Source organism: Anolis carolinensis, chromosome 2, assembly GCF_035594765.1.
Source record: "Anolis carolinensis isolate JA03-04 chromosome 2, rAnoCar3.1.pri, whole genome shotgun sequence".
In the NCBI taxonomy this organism is placed as follows: domain Eukaryota; kingdom Metazoa; phylum Chordata; class Lepidosauria; order Squamata; family Dactyloidae; genus Anolis; species Anolis carolinensis.
The window spans coordinates 64,197,991-64,218,659 of record NC_085842.1 but is presented as its reverse complement, the minus strand read 5'-3'; the positions used below and the strand labels follow the sequence as shown (position 1 = coordinate 64,218,659).

At 40.0% G+C, this 20,669-nt stretch overlaps 1 protein-coding gene across 2 annotated transcripts in view; it reads right to left on the bottom strand.

The window, feature by feature from the left end:
• The window catches only part of abtb1 (ankyrin repeat and BTB domain containing 1), a 39,653-nt gene extending 32,564 nt beyond the window's left edge, over window positions 1–7,089 (bottom strand). The window contains exons 1-3 of one of the 2 annotated variants that reach the window (XM_003217728.4): window positions 6,863–7,089; window positions 2,655–2,717; window positions 26–81 (exon numbers count right to left, since the gene is read on the bottom strand). In XM_003217728.4, the coding sequence (XP_003217776.1) occupies window positions 26–81; window positions 2,655–2,717; window positions 6,863–6,918 (175 nt within the window). In that variant the 5' untranslated portion in view covers window positions 6,919–7,089. Of the gene's footprint in view, window positions 1–25; window positions 82–2,654; window positions 2,718–6,862 lie in introns of those variants that run through there. The other variant, XM_008105295.2, reaches the window with a different exon arrangement.
• Between the last annotated feature and the right edge of the window lie 13,580 nt (window positions 7,090–20,669).

The window sequence follows — 20,669 nt, the reverse complement described above, 5'->3', positions numbered from 1 at the left end:
GAGGACACCCTTTGACTTCTCTTACCATTGGCCAGAAGGTACCGTACAAGTTCTTCATGTCCACAGAGACAAGCATAGTATCTGTTAAGAACAGCAAGGAGGACAGAAACACAAAATTACAAATTATTATTATTTCATGTCAAAAGCATTGCATAATAAATAAGTTTAAAAGTGATAAAATACAGGAATCACAAGCAGCTAAATAGTTTTAGACCAAAAGTGGGCAACAGCGACCTCATTGTCCGTAGCTTTAAGCAACTCCTCCTCTGTACATGAGGCAGGTCATTGTGAGCAAGCATACATATGCAGAGTTGTTTGTTCTGCTCCACAATCACACAAGGCGGAGGATTCCTCCAGGTAGTGCCATCTTGCCAAGTTGTATTTTGAAGCCCACCCCGCTTCTGAGTCTGTTCAGCGACTTCCAAGTTGCCTATTCTTGGTTTGCCCCTGGAGGAAGACCCTCATGGGGGGCCAATCCAGTTGGAATTGCCTGGTTTAGCTGCCCAGAGGGATACTCTTGTTGCTGCTGGAGGAACATTAAGAGGAGTGGTGGTTCTCATGAAGCTTTTCCTTGATTTGAGTATACTGGGGGGAGGATGATAGTCATGCAGTGGATGGCTTTCACAATGTTAGACCTTATTTCTCTCACAGTTAGCAGCAACTTCCCGTTGCACATCTGCGGGGGGGGGGGGGGGCAATGCCAGCTAACTTGTAGAGTTTATCAACAGGTGTAGGTTTAAGGCATCCTGTGGTTATTCTGCATGTTTCGTTCAGTGCTATGTCCACCTGCTTCGCATGGACAGACTTGTGCCAGACAGGAAAGACATACTCAGCAGTTGATTAAGACAAGGCCAGGGCTGATGTTCTTATTAATTGTGGGTCTGCACCCCATGCACTGCCAGTAAGTTTCCACAGGATGTTGTTATGTGCAGCTACTTTGTGCTTGGTTTTCATGTAGTGTCTCCTATATGTTAGTGTTCGATCTAAGGTGACACCAAGATATTTAGGATGGAAACAGTGTTCGAGCTCAACTGTTTCAAAATCTTTTGCTTGTGTTGTTAGGCTAAGGTCATCAGCATATATAAAGCTCTTTGTGAGTGATGGTTGTGGGTGATCGTTCGTGCAAATGTTAAACAAGGTCGGTGCAAGAACCCTGCTTTGGGGTAAACCATTATTTTGCCTCCTTCATCAACTTTTCCTGCCCTGGAACTCCACATAGAACCTGCAGTTTTCCAGGAGGGTCTGGACAGTTTTCGTAAAGTCAAAGTCCCGGTAATATGGTAGACTTTATGCAGCATTTTTCTATGTTGCACCGTGTCATAGGCTGCCGTAATCTACAAAACCTGTTCCCATAATGCAGCCTTTCTCATAGCCTTCCTTGATATGAAAACATTTGTGAATAATTAATACCTGCAACAGTCCTCCTACAATATCAGTTTGACAATGTAATGAACATCCTAGAATTGTGTGAAATATATAAAATTCTGATCTTGTGCCTTTAGCGATCTAAGGCAAATGGAACCATTTTTATTAAGGCCTTCCTCTCTATTGTTGTGCATTTTTGTGACAAGTGATTAGGCCCACTAGGGTCTATTCACAGCTCACTTTTCTAAGAGATTAGAAAACATTGTAAAGCATTCACTTCTGTAACGTCCATGCAGAAAAGAATATTTAATAGGTATTCCAGACAGACACCTGGCAAAAATCTTTCAAACTGTTATAATCAGGTCTGCTTCCAGGCAAGAATTTATTATAATGAATGTATCAGATCTGCAGTTTTTGGCAGGGTGGTGACTTAATAGGCAGGTGCCTATTAAATCACTACCATGCCAAAAACCACACATCTTTAAAAAGGCAGAAAAGTAACCTTGGCTGTTAGATCACTAGAAGGGCTGTAGCATAGTGGAATACACAAGAGAAAACGCACAAAATACCCGGTGCCATGCAGCTTTGCAGAAGAAGAAAAGAAGCTGTCAATCTGGAAACATAACAACTTCCTTACATCTCTTAAAGTGCATAAATAGTAATTTTATGTGTTTCTGAAATCCATTTTACATTTTTTAAAAAACTGTTTGTTTGTTTTTAACACATGAATTTTTATACATCTTGTCATGATTGTTTGTCTGGAAACAAAGTAGTAGCCTATACCAAGAGCACAGCAATCCTTATGTTACCATGTCTTCTTACAGCAGCCATTTAGAATTCATTTACTATGAATTACTATGTTGAGGGTAAACACCAGCGTAAGGCTATTGCTTTCAGAGTCTGACAGCACACTTCTGCAAACATCTAAATGATCACTTTCAGAGACAGAATGCTGGAGCAGGCTGTCCTTCCACCCAATTGGACAGAGCTCTGCTTAGCATGCTATTAAAATGATTGGGCTATTCCACCATTATCACCAAAAGATGAGAGCCCATTGCAGAGATGGTCAATGCATGGCCATTAAGGGGCGGGCGGGGAGGATAACCACCAATGGAGACCATAAGCCACATAGGAAGACTATGTAGGTGAGCAAAAGCAATTTACAAGAACCAATATATTCCTTGAAGGAAACCAGTCGTAAAATGGATAAATACTGTAAAACGTGAAATGTAGTATTTCCCAAAAAAAGTGTGTACAGGCTACCAAGCATAGCAAAACAAAACACTCACAAAGGGGTACTGTCCCATTTATCTCGGACGTTGATTTCAACATCCCTCTGTTCAAGAAGGTATCTGAAACAGAAGTAAAAGAGGAGCTTTAGGCCTTCCTCAAACCCACTTCAGGCATAACTTTTTAAAAAGTATTCCCATCAACACTTTTCCAATCTTTATGTGAAAGAAAAGTAAGATATCACCAAGACTTTTCTAAATGAATACCCCCACCTCGAGCTGTGAGAAGAGATTTTATTTTAGTTGTTGTTACCATTGATTCTTCATCCCTTCCCACCCCAATTGACTGGATTTTTAAGTCTATATTACCATTTTTCTTGAAGAGACTATGAATTTTCCCAGAAATTACTGACAGGATCCTTTCTACATCAAGGTTATTAAAACCTATGGAGGCCAAACCTTGCACATCTAGATTATTATGAGTATGCAAAAGGAAAATACAGCCTTTCTTTGAAAAGACAGAAATAAAGAGCAGAAGCATGGAAAAATGATTAAAGATGAATTACAACTGGGAATGATACTTCCTTGGATCATAAAACACAGACATGAATAAAATTATTAAAATTAAAACTGACACAAAACCCTAATTAAAATACATTCCAATATGAAATACATCGTCCAAAGACAAGGTCTAAAGCCGTTCCATAATCCACTGCACAATTTCCAGACAAAATTATTGCACTGTGCTATTTATCAAAGGCCTGCTCCCACAGTAACGTTTTTATTCTCTTTCTAAAGGCTAGGAGGGTGGGGACTGATCTGATATTGCTTGGGAGGGAGTTCCACAGCCAAGGGGCCACCATTGAGAAGGCCCTGTCTCTCAACCCCCACCAGTCGCGCTTGTGAAGGAGGTGGGATCGAGAGCAGGGCCTCCCCCGATGATCTTAAACTCTGAGGTGGTTCATAGAGGGAGATACGTTCGAACAGGTAGACTGGGCCAGAACTGTTTAGGGCTTTATAGGCTAAAGCCAGCACTTTGAATTGTGCTCGGTAGCAGACTGGTAGCCAGTGAAGCTGACGTAACAGGGGAGTTGCATGCCCCCTGTATGCCACTCTGGCGTAAAGTAGGTGTACACTCCGGCGTACAGTAGGTGTGAAGTTGAGCTGAGCATGTGCTGAGGTTTGGTTCCAGGACTCCTCTGGATACCAAAATCCATGGATACTCAAGTCTCATTATATACAACAATGCAGTAAAATGCTATCCCTTGTATAAAACAGCAAAATCAAGGTTTTTTGGATTAAAAAAATCTTAACTATGGTTGGTTGATCCATGGATGCAGAATCCACGGCTACAGAATGCTGGGTGTAATTTACTTTAGATTATTGTTTTATTAAGCAAAACATCTATAATTTGATAATGGTGTGATGAAATTCTTTAGGAATTGCTGAAATGGGAATTTTTGTTTGCTTTGTAACCCTGCATAGGTATGTGGTGGCAGTGCTGTATTCTTATGTTCTCTCATATGAGCCCTGCTGTGTGTACTCATGTAGAAAAGAACATACAAATAACAATAAAGTATAGGAATAATGCATTCTTCAAAAAGGACAAAATGTACTTATAAAATCTTAATACATCTTTCATATCATTCTGTTTCTTCACCATTTGGCTCTTTGGCAGTATCTAAAGCTGTCAGCTGTTTTAGGACATGAGCTGAGCTGATAGCCAAAAAGAGGAAAAAGATGTTTTCCTTTTAACTAACATTGCAAGAATTTAAGACCTCCTACTAGACATGAAGCAACAGGGTAAGAGCCATACTAGCCAATAGCAGTTGGAAAAGAAAAACTGACATGCAGCCAGACCAAAATAGTATGCTCACTTTTTAAAAATGGAAATATGATTGCCTATCATCCAAGACTTTTCTGTGGGGTATTTCAGCAATATGCTTTAGATTTTCCTTGGGTTCTAACACAGTTCTTGTAGCCTGGCTTTTTTGTTACTGCCCTCCTCAAGGCTTAAAGTTGGTAGACCAAAATACATAGTACAAAGATTAAAACATGATACCAATAGAATTTAAATTTAAAATCCACAGCTCAAAATTGACTGAGTAGGTCTTCCAGAAGAGATAGATCTGTACTTGTGTATTAAATTTTGACAGCAGTAGTAGGATGCTTGTCCACTATTCCTTGAGTTAATGACAAAAATCCTAAGCAATAATAATGTTACTTTAGCAAACAGAGAGTTACTTTACTAGATGTAGTATAAATGCTGGGAAAAATAAAAATGGTATGTCCAATAACACCTCTTTGAAGAAGATTGCTTCTAAGCTCTCTCAAACTTCGTTTTCCACTACCTCACAGACTGGCGTCTAGACCTCCACTTCAGATTTATTCAGTCCTTGTATCTGTGTACTTGTTTCCCTGCAATACATTATATGCCAGACTTTGTACTGTTGGCTTCTGCTCTGCAATTTCAGCTCTGGTTGACACTTGGAGGGGAGACCACCAATGAATCCCAGGTGCTGGAGGCTATGTTTCTGAGGAAGGAAGTAGCAAAACCACCTCTGGGTGTCCCTTGCCGAAGAAAACCTGGTGAAACTCATGTGGTCACTACAAGCAATTTGGAAGGGGGTCACACACTATTTCAGCAGTTATCCATCCAGTTTACACAGATTTCCCCAATTAAAAAATATCCTGCTGAATTATAACATTTTAAAACATTGCTCCATATACTTGTCTGTTCTCTTTAAAATTGTTGTGGCGTGCCTTCAAGTTTTTCCTGAGGCTGGGCCACTAAGTGTCTAGCTTTTCTTGGTCAGATTTGATCAGGGGGAGTTCGAACTTCCTTTTCAGCAGGCCTTCTCTCCATGACTTTGACTTTGCTGTCCTTTAAGATGCACAAGATCTGGTTGTTTCATAAGTTTAAAAGTGCAGTAAAATAATCATCAAAGGGCCCTTCCACACAGCCATATAACCCAGAGTATCAAAGCGGAATAACCAACCTGCCACACAGCTGAATAAAATCATACATTGTCTGCTTTGAACTGGGATATAAGACAACGTAGACTCAGATATTCCAGTTCAAAGCAGATATTGGGAGCTATCCTGCCTTGATAGTCTGAGAGCCCTTCCACACAGTCCTATATCCCAGAATATCAAGGCAGAAAATCTCACAATATCTGTTTTGAACTGGGTCCACACTACCATATTCCAGTTCAAAACAGATATTGTGGGTTATCCTGCTTATGATGAGGCTTATCTGTTTTTAAGTCTTATGTTGATGCTGTTCATTTATTGTTTTGATATGCTTGTTTGTTCATTATGGCATTGAATGTTGCCACTTTTGTTCTGGAAACTGCCTTGAGACCCCTTGGGGAGATAGGGCGGGTTACAAATAAAGTAGATGATGATGATGATGATTGATATTCTGGGTTATATGGCTGTGTGGAAGGGCCCTGGGTTATCTAAATCCACACTGCCACATATCCCAGATCAAAGCAGACAATCTGGGATTTTATTCAGCTGTGTGGAAGCTGGGATAAAATAATATAATCTGGGATAAAAAGAAAACCTGGGATCAGATCCTGGGGTATAGGGCCTGTCTGGAAGGGCCCTGAGTCCACACTGCCATATTGTCAACTGTCCTGTCTTGATATTCTGGGTTATATGACTGTGTGGAAGGGCCCTGGGTTATCTGAAGTCCCTTTCCGGGGTATAGGGCCTGCCTGGAATGGCCCTGTCCACACTGCCATATACTCCAGTTCAAAGCAGATAATGTGGGATTTTATTCAGCTGTGTGGAAGGGGCCAAAGACAACTGAGGGCCCTTCCACACAGCCATGTAACCCAGAATATCAAGGCAGGAAATCCCACAATATCTGCTTTGAATTGAGTTATCCCAGTCCACACTGCCAAAAACAACTGAGACTTTTAAAAAGACAGCGGCCCCTCCCACACAGCTGAATAAAATCCCACATTTTCTGCTTTGAACTGGGATATATGGCAGTGTAGCCTCAGATATCCCAGTTCAAAGGAGATAATATAGTGGGATTTTCTGCCTTGATATTCTGGGTTACATGGCTGTGTGGAAGGGCCCACGGAGAGCAGGCTTTCCAAGTGGTGAGGCCGGGGAAAGGCGCAAGAAGGCCTTGTGAAACCACAGCTCCCGGGACCCCATAGCCTTGAGCCTTGAGCAGAGAAGGCGGTGGCAAACTGCGTTAAGTCTGCAGTGTGGCAGAAGCGCCCTCTTTCTCCCGGCGGGGCCTGACTCACCGCACTCGGCAGACGTCGCCTTTCTTGCAGCTGAAGAAGAGGTCGCTGGTGTCCATGGCCCTGCATTGGCCCGGCCTGGGAGGAGGGAAGAGGGAGGCCTCTGGAGCCGGGAGAGCGCCCAGGAAAGGCCCAGGGAGAGACGCCGGATGTAAACACAGCGGCGGCAGAAGGGCAGGCCGGAGCGCCCACCCACCGCCTCTCTCCTCCTCCGCCTCCCCGCCCTGCCCTTCCCTTCCTGGGGAGGGAGCAAGCCCGGACCGCCCCCTTCCTTCCTTCCTTCTCCGCCACACTAGGATTAAGTGCCACTTCAGCTACCCTGTCTCAAGTCCAGGCATGTTTTGGACTTCAACTTCCACAATTCCTAATAGCCCAGAGTGAACACAAAGGCCCACCCAGAGGAAAAGTGTTCTCACCATACATCAAGGGAACAACTGACGGCACTGGGAAGCTGATGAAGAAACACAACCTACAAATTTATCTACAGACCCACCAAGACAATCCAACAAATAGGAACCCCCGGTGGCGTAATGGGTTAAAGCCTTGTAACCTGAAGGTTGGGTTGCTGACCTGAAAGCTGCCAGGTTCGAATCCCACCCGGGGAAAGCGCGGATGAGCTCCCTCTATCAGCTCCAGCTCCATGCGGGGATATGAGAGAAGCCTCCCACAAGGATGGTAAAAACATCAAAACATTCAGGCATTCCCTGGGCAACGTCCTTGCAGACGGCCAATTCTCTCACACCAGAAGCGACTCAGGTTGCTCCTGATACGAATCTCACCTCTGCCAGAGTCTACTGTATACCATGCAGCTGTGGATCAGCGTTGCCTTCCAGAAATCCTGCAAATCTCTTGGGAAGACAGGCAGACAAATGTCAAAGACCACTAGCATTGAAGCGATGTTCCTGCACCGCCAACTCCGCCGGACTGGCCACGTTGTCCGAATGCCTGATGTATAAACCCCACTTGCTTAGTTTCCAACAGACCTCACAACCTCTGAGGATGCCTGCCATAGATGTGGGTGAAACACCAGAAAAGAATGCTTCTGGAACATGGCCGTACAGCCTGGAAAACTCACATCAACCCAGCCAATAGGCTGATAGGAATTGTGGAGTTGAAGTCCAAAACACTCAGAGGGCCAAAGTTTGCCCATGCCTAGTGTAGATGCACCCCTAGGTGCACATGCATACAGGAAACAGCAAGCAACAAAATCAAATATAAACATTGCTAGAGAAAACTTGATGAAGGTTGTCATTTTCAAAACAGATAAGGAAGGTCCCCTACCCACAAGTTTCCACTAAACCATGCCCACCCAGATTGAGAACAAGCGGTTCAGGTTGAAGATAAACTTAACAGATGTTTGTTACAATTTGGCCAAGTACAAACAATACGCTTCAAAAGGTACAATTACAAATTCATTGAAAAACACCAGACATTTTATCTAGTTCTGAAAGCTGTTTCGACTTCCTGCTCCCTTCCCTGATTGGTTGAAAAGCAGGGTTGGTTTGGATCCATTCAAAGATTGGCCGGAGGCTCGCCTGAAGTCACAGGCAAAAGGAAAAGATCTCCACTGTGGGATGGAGAACAACTGATGACTGAAGAGTTTGAAGGTCCAATTTGTTGCAGAGATGCCCCCGGGAGGGCACGAAACGGGAAGGGATGACGTGGGTATGCAAATGATTCTTTGAGTAACTCAAGTGTACAGTTCCAAGTGAGACAAAGATGCAAGACTCAAAAGACAGTGATATCAAATACTTTCATGTCTGGAATAACTGGGTTGCTGTGAGTTTTCTGGGCTGTATAGCCATGTTTCAGAAGCATTCCCTCCTGACATTTCACCCACATCTATTGCAGGCATCCTCAGAGCTGTGAGGTCTAATCTCAAAACTCTAAGGATCCCTACCAGAGATGCGGGCAAAAGTCAGGAGATACTGCTTCTGGAATATGGCCACACAGCTCGGAAAACTCACAACAACACAAAGAGTGATAATTCCAAATAATCAGGGGCTTGGCTGCCTATGCAGGAAATTAATTAATTTGTTTTATTGAACCTTTCTTTCCAAGAGAATTGCAAGCTTTCAGCCTCAGTTAAATGGACAAACATCCTGAGCTCATCCTGGTAACAAAGGGGATGATCTGTTTTGCATACACACACACACACACACACACACACACACACACACACACACACAAAGATCTTGATATTATCTGACTTGGGAAAATATTTGGAGAGCTCCTGGGTGCAATCTCCATTCCAAAGGGAATATGCAAACTAAGGGCATGGGGAGATAGCTGCCTTCAAAACATATTGGATATACCTTACACATTTAAGAATTGACACAGTATACAACTAATACAAGTTAAACACGAAATATCAATTTGATACATTTATTAAAGGGTTAGATTTAATATAGTTAATATACCTCTGCTGCTAGGTCCTTATTATTTATTTATTTATTATTTACAGTATTTATATTCTGCCTTTCTCACCCCGAAAATGCTGGTCAGTGGAACCAAAGGCAAGCTTGGATCCATATCACACAAAACCTTGAAGCAATATGTATTCCACTTTAACTGCCATGGCAACGTCCTGTGTAATGCTGGGATCTGTTGTCTAGAGTAGGGCTTCTGTAGTCTAGAGTAGGAAATCAAACTGATGGGGTTGTTGGACCTGGCAGCATGCTCATTCTCTCATGCACTCATTCAGGATGCATCTATACCAGTGGTTCCCAACCCTTTTTTTGACCAGGGACCACTGTTCAACATTAGTACCAAAAGGGTTATGAATCAGTTTTTGGTCAACTTTAGACTCGGTTTGGTTATTTGGGTGCTGATTCAGAAAATGGCACTGGATAGACCACATCAGCTCTAGTTTCTAATACAGAACTTTTGCCATCCAGTAGTCGCCATCTGCTTGCCCACAGAAGACCATATTTAATAATCTAGAGCTGACGTAGTCTATCCAATGCAATTTTCTGAGTCAGCACTCCGAATAACTCCAGGAACAGATCTAAAAACGAAGATACCAAGGTGCCCCTTCTTCCAGGCACCACATGGAACGGCTCCGCTCTGGTGGAGGGGGGAGGAGGAGAAGCAACAGTCAGGAGGCTTGTCCCTCTTGCCTTGGCATTATAAGAGAGTTTCACAAGATAAGTCACTCTTTGCAACGATGTATTAACTGTGAGGCCATGGACCATATTTTAGTTCTTGGGGACCACTGGTCCATGGACCACAGGTTGGGAACCACTGATCTATACTATAAAATTAATGCAATTTGCAATTTGACTTCACTTTCACTGCCATGACTCAATGCTATGGAATCATTGACTTTGCAGATTTAGAAAGTCTTGAGCGTTCTCTGCTAAAGGGCAGTGGTGCCTCACCAAACTACAACTACCATGGTTCCATAACATTAGCCATATCAGTTCAGGAGGTGTCAAACTGTATTGATTATACAGTACATGTGCACTCAAAGGTGCTACAGTATTGTTTTATACATTTTTTATTTAAAAAACATATGGGGTGGTCATATTATGTAGATAATGCTTCCTTGTGATGTGGGCACATTCAGTGGTTAGTACAATCAGACTGGTTAGATTATATTATATGTTAATGCAATATTACAAATATATTGGCATTTGTGGCTGCACATATTCAATTACATTTTATTCCTGTGAAGTAGAATTTTAACATACAGTCAATGTGGTTGAATCCCGCATGCTTTTAGTGTTGCTAAAAGATTTATACTCAAAGATCGACATTCATCTATATTGTTCAGTGATCAGATGTTACACTTCTGGCTACAGGAACGTGCTTTTTATATACGATGTCAACAGCATGAACGTGTATTTTATATATCCTATGTATTCCCCCCTCCCTTTTTTCTTTCCTTCCCTCCTTTTTGTCTTCTTTTTCTTTATTTTTAGTTATTCTATTAACATACAATGATTTAGAAAACCTGTGGCTTTGGTTTATTTCATTGAATGTGTAACCCCAAGTTTAAAACACTAGCTAAATAAGTAAAATATCTGGTGCTTGTAGCAACCTGTGCTTCTTTGAAATGGAAGATGCCTAGTGGTATCATTCAAAAGGCACTCTGCCATTATTTGGTTTTCTTCTCTTTAATAATTTAACCAGAATGCAAGCAATTGGAACTTTCAGTCAACCAGGAAAAAATAAAATAAATAATACTTTAAATAAAAATTAAAATATATGTATAATACAGTAAAACTGGATTACATTAAGTTGTGTTTGTCTTGATCTGCTTTGATTTACTGTATTTCAATATTAATATCAGGTCAATACAGAGTTTATGGTATAGTATAGTATAGTATTAGTTATGCCTATTTTAAATTGTCACTCTCAAGCAACCAGAAACTACATTTGTCCAGTATATACCAGTCCCCATGGATGCCAGTTAACTGAAAGTCTACTGTTTTAAGAAAAAAAGATCAAGTGGAGCAAGTAACTGAGGAGGATAGAAAATTAAGCATTATGGTGTCTGGACCCCCTATAAATTGATGTGAATAAAGGAGGACCTTTATACAATTAAAAGCTTCACCAGGAAATAAATGAAACCTTTGGTCACATGTTTACACAGAAGTGCTAAGGAAAGATTCCAGATGGTGGTGGTAGTTGTAGGTTTTCGAAGTGTTTTAGATTTATAGCAATCCTAAAACAACCTCATCATCATCATCATCTTTATTTATATTATACATTGTCTCCCTGAGGGCACTTACAAGTACATATATGGCAAACATTCAATGCTGTTATACAATTGACAAAGACAGACAGTAAAATAGACAGAGGCAAGGTTTACCTCTTTTTTTTTCCAGTTGGCAAAATCTTCTGTAGCTGCTGGTTTTAACCCACAGTGCTAGCCGTGTCCCAATTAGATTTATCCAGAATGGGGTTGCTTTTGGCTCCAATTACATTGCCATATACAATCTAGATTATCTTCTTTGAACTGAATTAATTGGCAGTATAGACTCATATAACCCAGTTCAAAGCAGATAATCTGGATTTTATATGCAGTATAGATGTGGCCTTTGCTTTCCTCTGAGGCTGAGAAAGGCAAGGTCATCTGAGGGTTTCCATGAATGAGTGGGGATTTAAAAACTGATCTATTGAGAACGGTTTGTTAAGCCAAATGAGTTCTCTGGCTCCAAGGAAGCTCTCATTTTACTTTCTGTATGGTAAACCCAATAGTGTGTTAAAACATAAACAATCGTGTGGTTGTTATCTTTCTTATACTTGCAACTGTAAAGCATGTGATAGCCTCATGTAAACCACAAGAGTATTTTATTTTGGCTCAACCATACTTATCTGGTATCATTTTAAATACTAGTTGAAGACATCCAGCTGCATTTTCATATAACAAGTGTTTTAGTAATATGGGTGTAAGATAATAAACATTTTGACAATACATTTTATATTTCTCCTTATTTACTATTTTTCAAAATAGAGCTTTGTCAATCTGATCTAAAAAGATAAGGGAAAAGAAGTGTTACAGACACACACACACACACCCCACAGCCTTGTTCCTTGGAGCTGCAGCATTCAGAACTGATAGGCATCAAGTAATTTGTATGGGAAAGGACCTTCAGAATGTTTTCTGGAAGAAAATTGCTTTTTATAAGAAAAGGCGGTTTTGAACTTGCCAAGTTTTTCCCAGTCCCTTTCAAAGTATGAAATCTAACATTTCACATTATTGTTGTATTTTTCTCTTAAGCTATTGTTTGTTTTTCTTACAGGTTATTTTTTAAATATTCTTAAAATAGCAAATCAGAAGAGAGACAATTTTAAACTAAAGATATATTTTAAATTACCATCAAAGTATACCTGCACTACGTATTTGTGAACTGGGGTGAAAACACAACCTCACCCCTCCAACTCTGTGTATATGTGTGGTTGGGGGACATTTAAATCTCACATCTAATTATTGCCAACTCCACAAAACACATTGTGATGATACCTTTACTAGGCCAACCAAAAGGTGTAAAATACACAACTTTTCAACACTCAGAAAACTAAAAGTCATTTCAGGGAGAGAAATTTAACAGTGGGGATCACAGAGCTGCATCTTTTTTAACAAGTTAAAGGCTGAGTTGTTCCTGTTTGGTGGAGCTTCATTTCACCTTTCTCCAAGATTGGGATCCTAGGTGACTCATAGCATGATTAAAATAGGGACAGATTAAATACAATTATAAAACAAGTTTTAAAAGTTACCATGTCTAATAAAGCTTACCCAAGTGGATACTGCAGATTCTAGAACTGGTTTAAGGCCACCTTCTGTGGTTAATTTAATCATCCTGGCCTTGAACTTGTTTCAGAAATAGCAATCTAATCATCTGGACAGTGACTCTGATCTCTGCCAAACTGGTTCAGAACCAGCCTAAGTGATCGGTGTAGCTCAGTGGTTCCCAAGCTTTTTTTTGACCAGGGACCACTCTCTAACATTAGTACCAAAAGGGATATGAATCAGTTTTTGGTCAACTTTAGATTCGATTTGGTTATTTGGAGTATTGATTCAGAAAATTGCATTGAATAGACCACATCAGCTTTAGTTTCTCTCTTTAGGACTTCTCCAATGGCGGCACGTACCCCCGGCACATGCGCAGTTGCAATTTTCCCCGAATATCTCGCAGACCTTATTTTAGGTCTCGCAGCCCACCAGTGGGCCGTGGCCCATGGGTTGGGAACCACTGGTGTAGCTGAACCCCATAGTTGCATCATCTGAGGGGATACCAATCAGAAATGTCTTTTATAGCCACCCCTGAATTTGCTTAACAGGATCATGAATATTTCCCCCTTTCCTTGATCCATTGATTTTATGCTTTGAACAATGTTATTCCATCCCATTTACTGCTTTGTCTTCATAGTAGTCATATTCACTGTTTTAGTTGGTGGTAGCCTTCTCCACTGTATTCTGTGCCTTTAGTGTTTTCTGAAAACATTCATGAAAGTAAGCACAATTCATAATGACTCATCTACCAGTCTCGAGTCTCCCTATTTTTAAAAAAATAGTTCCAGGATCCCTGAATGTGAAATGTTTTCCTGCTTCCCAATAAGAGATTAAAACTGTTTCTTAGTTTCTATACAAGAAATGAACTTTGTTTTCTCCCTGCCCCAGAATTGGTATCTTCCATTTTCTAATCTTTCTGGGTTATTCATAACCTAGTTGAGACTAACTATTGGACTTACCCAATGCCATTTTAAAATGCAGAAATTGATCAAACAATTGAACATGTTTAACCAGCATAAAGTTAGTACCAATGGTTTGCCATTTGCAAGTAATTGTTATGTAGTAAGACAAACAGGATTTTCTCTGCAAGATTTGTTCGGAAGGGGCTTGCCTTTGCCTTCTTCTGAGGCTGAGAGCAAGTGACTTGCCCAAGGTAAGCCAGTGGGTTTCCATGGCTGAGCGGAGATTCAAATCCTGGTCTCCAGAGTCATAGTCCAGTGTTCAAGGCACTACACCATGCTAGCTCTGTTACCATAGGTGCTGTTGTTTATGACATAGGGATTATAGTTCCCAAGAACCCTATGCTACCATTATTTTGATACTGGGAGAAAGGTGGTATGTCAATTAAAAACCCCACTGAGCATTCCATCCTCATGACCATGGTTTGTCACGCTCAATGCTAAAAGGCTGAGCTTTCTAGCCAAAGAATTTTTGGATTCTTGCTTGAAAAATTTAAAAGTTTCTGTCTGTTTTAATGTTCTCCTTGGATTCCATGTAACAAATCCCAGGATATTTTTTTCCCCGTTCATATGACAGTAACTTGACCAGTTCAATTCTTTAGTTCCAAATAAGCTGAAAGTGTTCTGTTTGTTGAGTGTTTTAATAATTTTATTTTGGAGTGTCTACGCATAGTATTTCAGCTCTTTTTTTATAGTGGTGAAGCACCCTAACTGTGTTGATATAGTCATGAATCTGAACACGTCTTGCCTAGACACCTCTGTGATACGTTCACTATAATTTAGAAATGACTTGAAGGCAGATAAGAATATAAATTAACTGAACAATAAATGCCAGATCCTGACTTTTTGCTTAATTTCAGTTTAGTTTCCAATGGGTTTCCTAGCAGGTGTCAACATTCAAACTCACAAATGTAGTCTTGCTCAGATATGCAACATACATACAGAAATATTATCTGCACTATTAGAAATGGTATATTTATAGGAATTTATGTATAAATGAGAGAAGAGAATGGGTGCAAGAGTCTTTTATTGTGTTTTGACCAAAAACTTTATTTCTAAAAGTGCCACTGGTGAATAAGGGACATATGCTGGCAAGTTCAGTGACAGATTGAACCTATGTAAAATTTCCATTGAAAAAAGAATCCTGCCCTTATATATATTAAGGAAACGTTCCAGATAAAGCCAACATTGTCATACTGCAGGAGCTAACAGCGGGAGCTCACCCCACTTCCTGGTTTCGAACTGCCGAACTTTTGGTCAGCAAGTTCACCAGCTCAGCGGTTAAACTGCCGTGCCACCAGGGGCTCCAAGACTTATTTTTCAGGATAGAGAATACATAGACTACCACAAAGCAGCTGTGAAAGAACCATTGCAAGAGACTGGGAAAGAATGTATATTTGAATAGGGTTGTTGTATGTTTTCCGGGATGTATAGCCATGTTCCAGAAGTATTCTCTCCTGACGTTTCGCCCACATCTATGGCAGGCATCCTCAGAGGTTGTGTGCCCAGAAAACATACAACAACCCTGTGATCCCGGCCATGAATTTGAACAATTTGAACATATATTTGAACAATTTGATGTGTGTGATCTCATTATAAAGACGGGGGCTGAGATCCTAAACCAGTTTAAGAGGGGGGGAATTAAGACCCATTAGGTTTAATTTATTTTTCCCCTCTTAAATTAGTTTAGGATCTCAGCCCCAGTCTTTATAATGAGATCACACCCATCAAATTGTTCAAATATAAATTCTTTCCCAGTCTCTTGCAATGCCTCTTCCAGAACAACTTTGTGGTAGTTTATGTATCCTCTATCCAGAAATATCTCACCGCTCATCCTTTGGAAACTGCAATAGATTGGCAGTTTATACTGCAATATAAAAATGTAGGAGTTCGAATTGTAAGCTTAACAGCAGTGCTATCTTTACAAGCAAATAACAAAAGATCTCAGATAATAGATTCCTCTATCCCAAGTCTTCAGGGGAGAAAGGTTTTATTAGGGGAGGGAAAGGAGAAGGATGCTTTATTTTCTTTAGAGATTGAGAAATCAATATCCAAGGCAGACGCTGCTGAAAGACATCATTTTAGCAACCTATATACAGTGTATTTCTGGGTGTTCGGGGAATCAACATAGAGGTTGCTGCACTAGATGCTAAATTAGAGCACAAAGGGTTTGTTTTATTAAAATACTGTATTTACAACCAATCCCATTATCATAGGACTTTGATTTCCTATATTCACAGTTCCTATGATGTTCTATTGGGCCAGATTGCTTTAGCTAGTTTTAAACTGTCTGTTTTCAAACCAATAACACTTGTAAATATTTCTAGGTTGGTTTTATTATAATCTGTCCTGAGATCTTCAAATAAAAGGTAGGATATAAATACATATTTTAATAAATACAAAATAAAATCAGGATGGCAACCCATTAAGTTATGTTTATTTCTCTGTTTCTGTGAACTCCTTCTCCGGTAGGCTCTGTATTCCCAAACTATGGTCAAGATTGAATGTTGATCAGATATACTATTAAACACACCAAGTTTCCTAAACGGATACCGTTCTCTCCTTGGGGAAAAATCAAATGGAGCATGATATCTATTCTTACCAACAACAGTGAGTTTGGTAAGTTTAAAGGTGTGGTTTCAGAGGGCTGAATGACCCTCCATCCCAAAGCAAACAAACAAAAATTACATCGGGTGCATCTATACCATATTACTAATTACTAATACAGTTAATGCATCAGTTTTAACTGGCATGGCTCAATGCTATGGAATTATGGCTGTTGTAGATTTAGGTTTTTAGCAACCTCTCTCAAAGAGTGCTAAAATATCACCAAACTATAATAAAGAGTGCTCGCCAAACTACAAATTCTAAGATGCCATTGCATTTTGTTGTGGCAGTTAAAATGGTATCAAACCACTTTATGGGTTAGAGATGCACCCATACACACAAAAGTTGATCTTCACAAAGACTGTAGCCTTAGGAGAGCTTGAAGAGTTTTAGCCTCCAGAGTGCTAGTCAGGGAGTTTAAGCACCCATAATTTCTTAAAAGGTCTACTTTAAATTCTTGCTAATGTGATTTAAATAAACTCACAACATAAACTGTTACTTTACAGATAAAGGTCATATGCAAAGGAACAGAGAACTGCAGTGAATCCCTCTGAAAAATTGGGACAGTTGGAGGGTATATTATCATACAGATTTTAAAACCACAGTTATCTTAAATCATGCAATTTCCAAACATCTGTGAATGATCCAGGACTTATACCACACTTACCAATACAATCCCCTAGCCTTAAAATTTTGTTTTACCAAATATTTTCCTAAAATTATGCTGTGCTCTATGGAACACAACTGGCTGTTTCTGATTTTGTAAGATCCGTGGAATCCCCCAAATCTAAAAATGGATGGATGAGTCCAGATGATCACTTTTTATTTTTACAAAAACTCCAAATCAGCCTAAAGCAGGTTGAGATGGCATCTACTTTAGCATGGCCTGTTGTTCCTTTTATAAAAGGGCAGTTTCTCTTGGTTATAGTTTTCAACTCATTGAATGTCTGCAGCTCTACAGTTGAATTCAATACGCCAGGGGCTACTTTTTGCTCAAGTAGATTTTATATATGTACACTTACCTGATAATAACCCCTATGCAATATATTTCCCCCCTAAGACATACACTCTAATCCTTCTTCTGCCTTTTGTTACATTTCCTTTTCTCTGCAAGTCGCTTTAGCATCCTAAACACAATGTCAGTTACAGCTACTGAAATCAGAGGAAATAGTTTTTCCACCACGAGAGGTCAGTGTAGATCAATATACAATAAATGCATTTTCTGAAAGCACACACCGCCCAAGTGGCAACCTGAAACCATCACACCTCCTGGCAGAAGAACATTGCATCTCTGTAACCCTTTCCTTCATCTCAAGAGTCTGACCATGCAGACTTCAGCACCATTTCAATTCCCTCCTATTCCATTTGTTCTTATAACAAATACTCTGCGTTTCTCAAAATCTGCACACATTTTTAATAACCACTGCATTGGCCTAATAAAGATATTGCTTTAAATTGAGTTTTGAAATTAATGTCAGCATTATTGTTAAAGTGGAATATTAATTCTTAAAAGATCAGCACATATCTGATCATATGATATCACATGTTTATTTGTCTTATTCTGGTGAAAAGCTTGGAATCATAATATGGCATTTTTTCTTTCAAAGAATGTTGTCTACAACCTTCTACTTTTCTTTCTTCAGATCCCCAAAGGAAAAAATGCACAGAATATAGCATCTACTTCTTAGTATTAATAAATGAAGAAAGTGAGATTTTATGACTAAGCAACTTTTTGTATATGTGTGGCAAGCATGCCTCAATGGGCCCCTTTAAAAAAACACACACATACACCGGGTTTAAGCAAAAAAGAAATCGCAGCATTGAAGAATGACTATGAATGACAAACAATGGCTTTCCACAGAATAAATGATACTAAACTACTGGGTGGCAGCCTGGATCATTTTTGATGCTTGAGGGGCTCACCAGAGTGAAAAATGGAAAATTAATTCTCAGCTGAAAATGAATAGGATTGCTTCCCAATTATATGAGCATATCATCCATAAGCTCTACATTACTTTATAGAATCCCCTCTCCTGTGCCATTCCTATGCACTGAAAGCAGTTATTTGTGATGAACACATTATTTTATTTAAGGACGTGCCTTAGATCAGGCATTTCATGGTAGCTATATCTTCATGTAATATATTATTTATGTTTTGTTAATAGAAAGTTTGGACTCATACAATAGATTTTCATTAAAAAATTTAGATCCAGCACAAACCCAAATGTTGGCCATGTGAAGACCATCTTTAAACTTCTTGCAGTATTCATTTGCCAAACTTTCTATATGCTGCATCTTTGAATACAGATTGGGAGATATACTCCACACTACCTCAACTGTTTCCAACCAACTATCATGGTGAAGATACCCTATTCAATATGGAAATCTATTATGGGAGCAATTTGAAGTTTACATGGTAGCAATCTTGTAAACAGAAGTCCTAAGTTTCAACAGCCAGGTGGGAACAAGGTGCAAGAAGCTAATGTGATGTCTGCTTCTCCAAATGAATACATTTCAGTGGGGTGCAGTGAAAGTAACATCATTCCTAAACATTACAGAAAATGAATTCTTTCAGACTTGCAAGCTCATGTGAGTCAGTCTTCTATATAGGATCCAAACTCAAGTTAACTTACATAGAAAGGATGAACTCTTAGGACTTTCTCCCCCCACTGCCTACTCTTTCTAAACCAGTGGTTCTCAACTTTCTAAATGTTGCAACCCCCTTAATACAGTTCCTCATGGTGTGGTGACTCCCAACCACAAAATTATTTTCATTGCTACTTCAGAATTGTAATTTTGCTACTGTTATGAATCGTAATGTAAATATCTGATACTCAAGATATATTTTCATTCACTGGACCAAATTTGGCACAAATACCTGATATGCCCAAATTTGAATACTGGTGGGGTTGGGGGGGGGATTTGATTTTGTCATTTGGAAGTTGTAGTTGCTGGGATTTATAGTTCACCTACTATAAAAGAGCATTCTGAACTTCACCAACGATGGAATTGAATCGAACTTGGCACACAGAACTCCCATGACCAACAAAAAATACTGGAAGGGTTCGGTGAGAATTGACCTTGAGTTTTGGAGTTGCTGTTCACCTACATCCAGCCTTCTCTGCCAAAGAGCTTCCTAAGACCATCAGAAATATGTATTTTCTGATGGTCTTTGATGACTCCTCTGACACCCCCCCTTGCGACCCCCTTCAAGGTTGAGAAACGATGTTCCAAACACTTAGAATCCATTGAGGGCATGATTTATGATGGAGCCCTTCCCATGACGCAGGAAAACTTCTGGTCAGCTCCGTAATGCTTCATTAGGGAAACAGTCCAAAACAAGGAAGAGGGGAGAAGATGGTCAGATCTTCTGGGCTCAGGAACCAGGATATAAGTGAAGAAAACACCTCAAAACACAGATTGGAGCTGTCAAATTTGCCCAGGGTTGAATTGCTTCAGTGACATAGAGTAAGGGGCATTTCTGTGGGTAGTCCCTTACCAAGCATTGACATTTCTCTCCCAAAATCCTGCTTCATAAGCCTGGCATGATAATTTTTTCCAATTAATTTAATCATTCAAAATATCTTTGTTTTTTCTATCTGTACTGCTAGCTTCTCCGACTTCTGCAATGGAGAGTACTGAGAAGCCAGTATTCCCAGAGTGCTGACTCTTTAAATCAGTGCCTCTGTTTTATTATAGAGCAGCAGCATGGGAGAGGGGGAAAGCCAATATCTCCAGGGTTCCCCCCCCCCCCCAGGTTTTATTTTTTTTAAATGGAAGGAGATATGGAGCTGCACTCAAATGGTGTTATAAATCTGAAAAGGGATTATTTCAGGAGAAAGGGCAAGAAAGAACAACATGTGATAAGGAATGACAAACAGAATGTATGTGCTTTGTAACTCTACAGGACTAAATGACACAGTAATATGATCCTCCTCCCACACACATGGGAAAGAATCCCTAGACTAATCCTAAAGGCAGACTGGGCAAGTCTGTAAGCTAT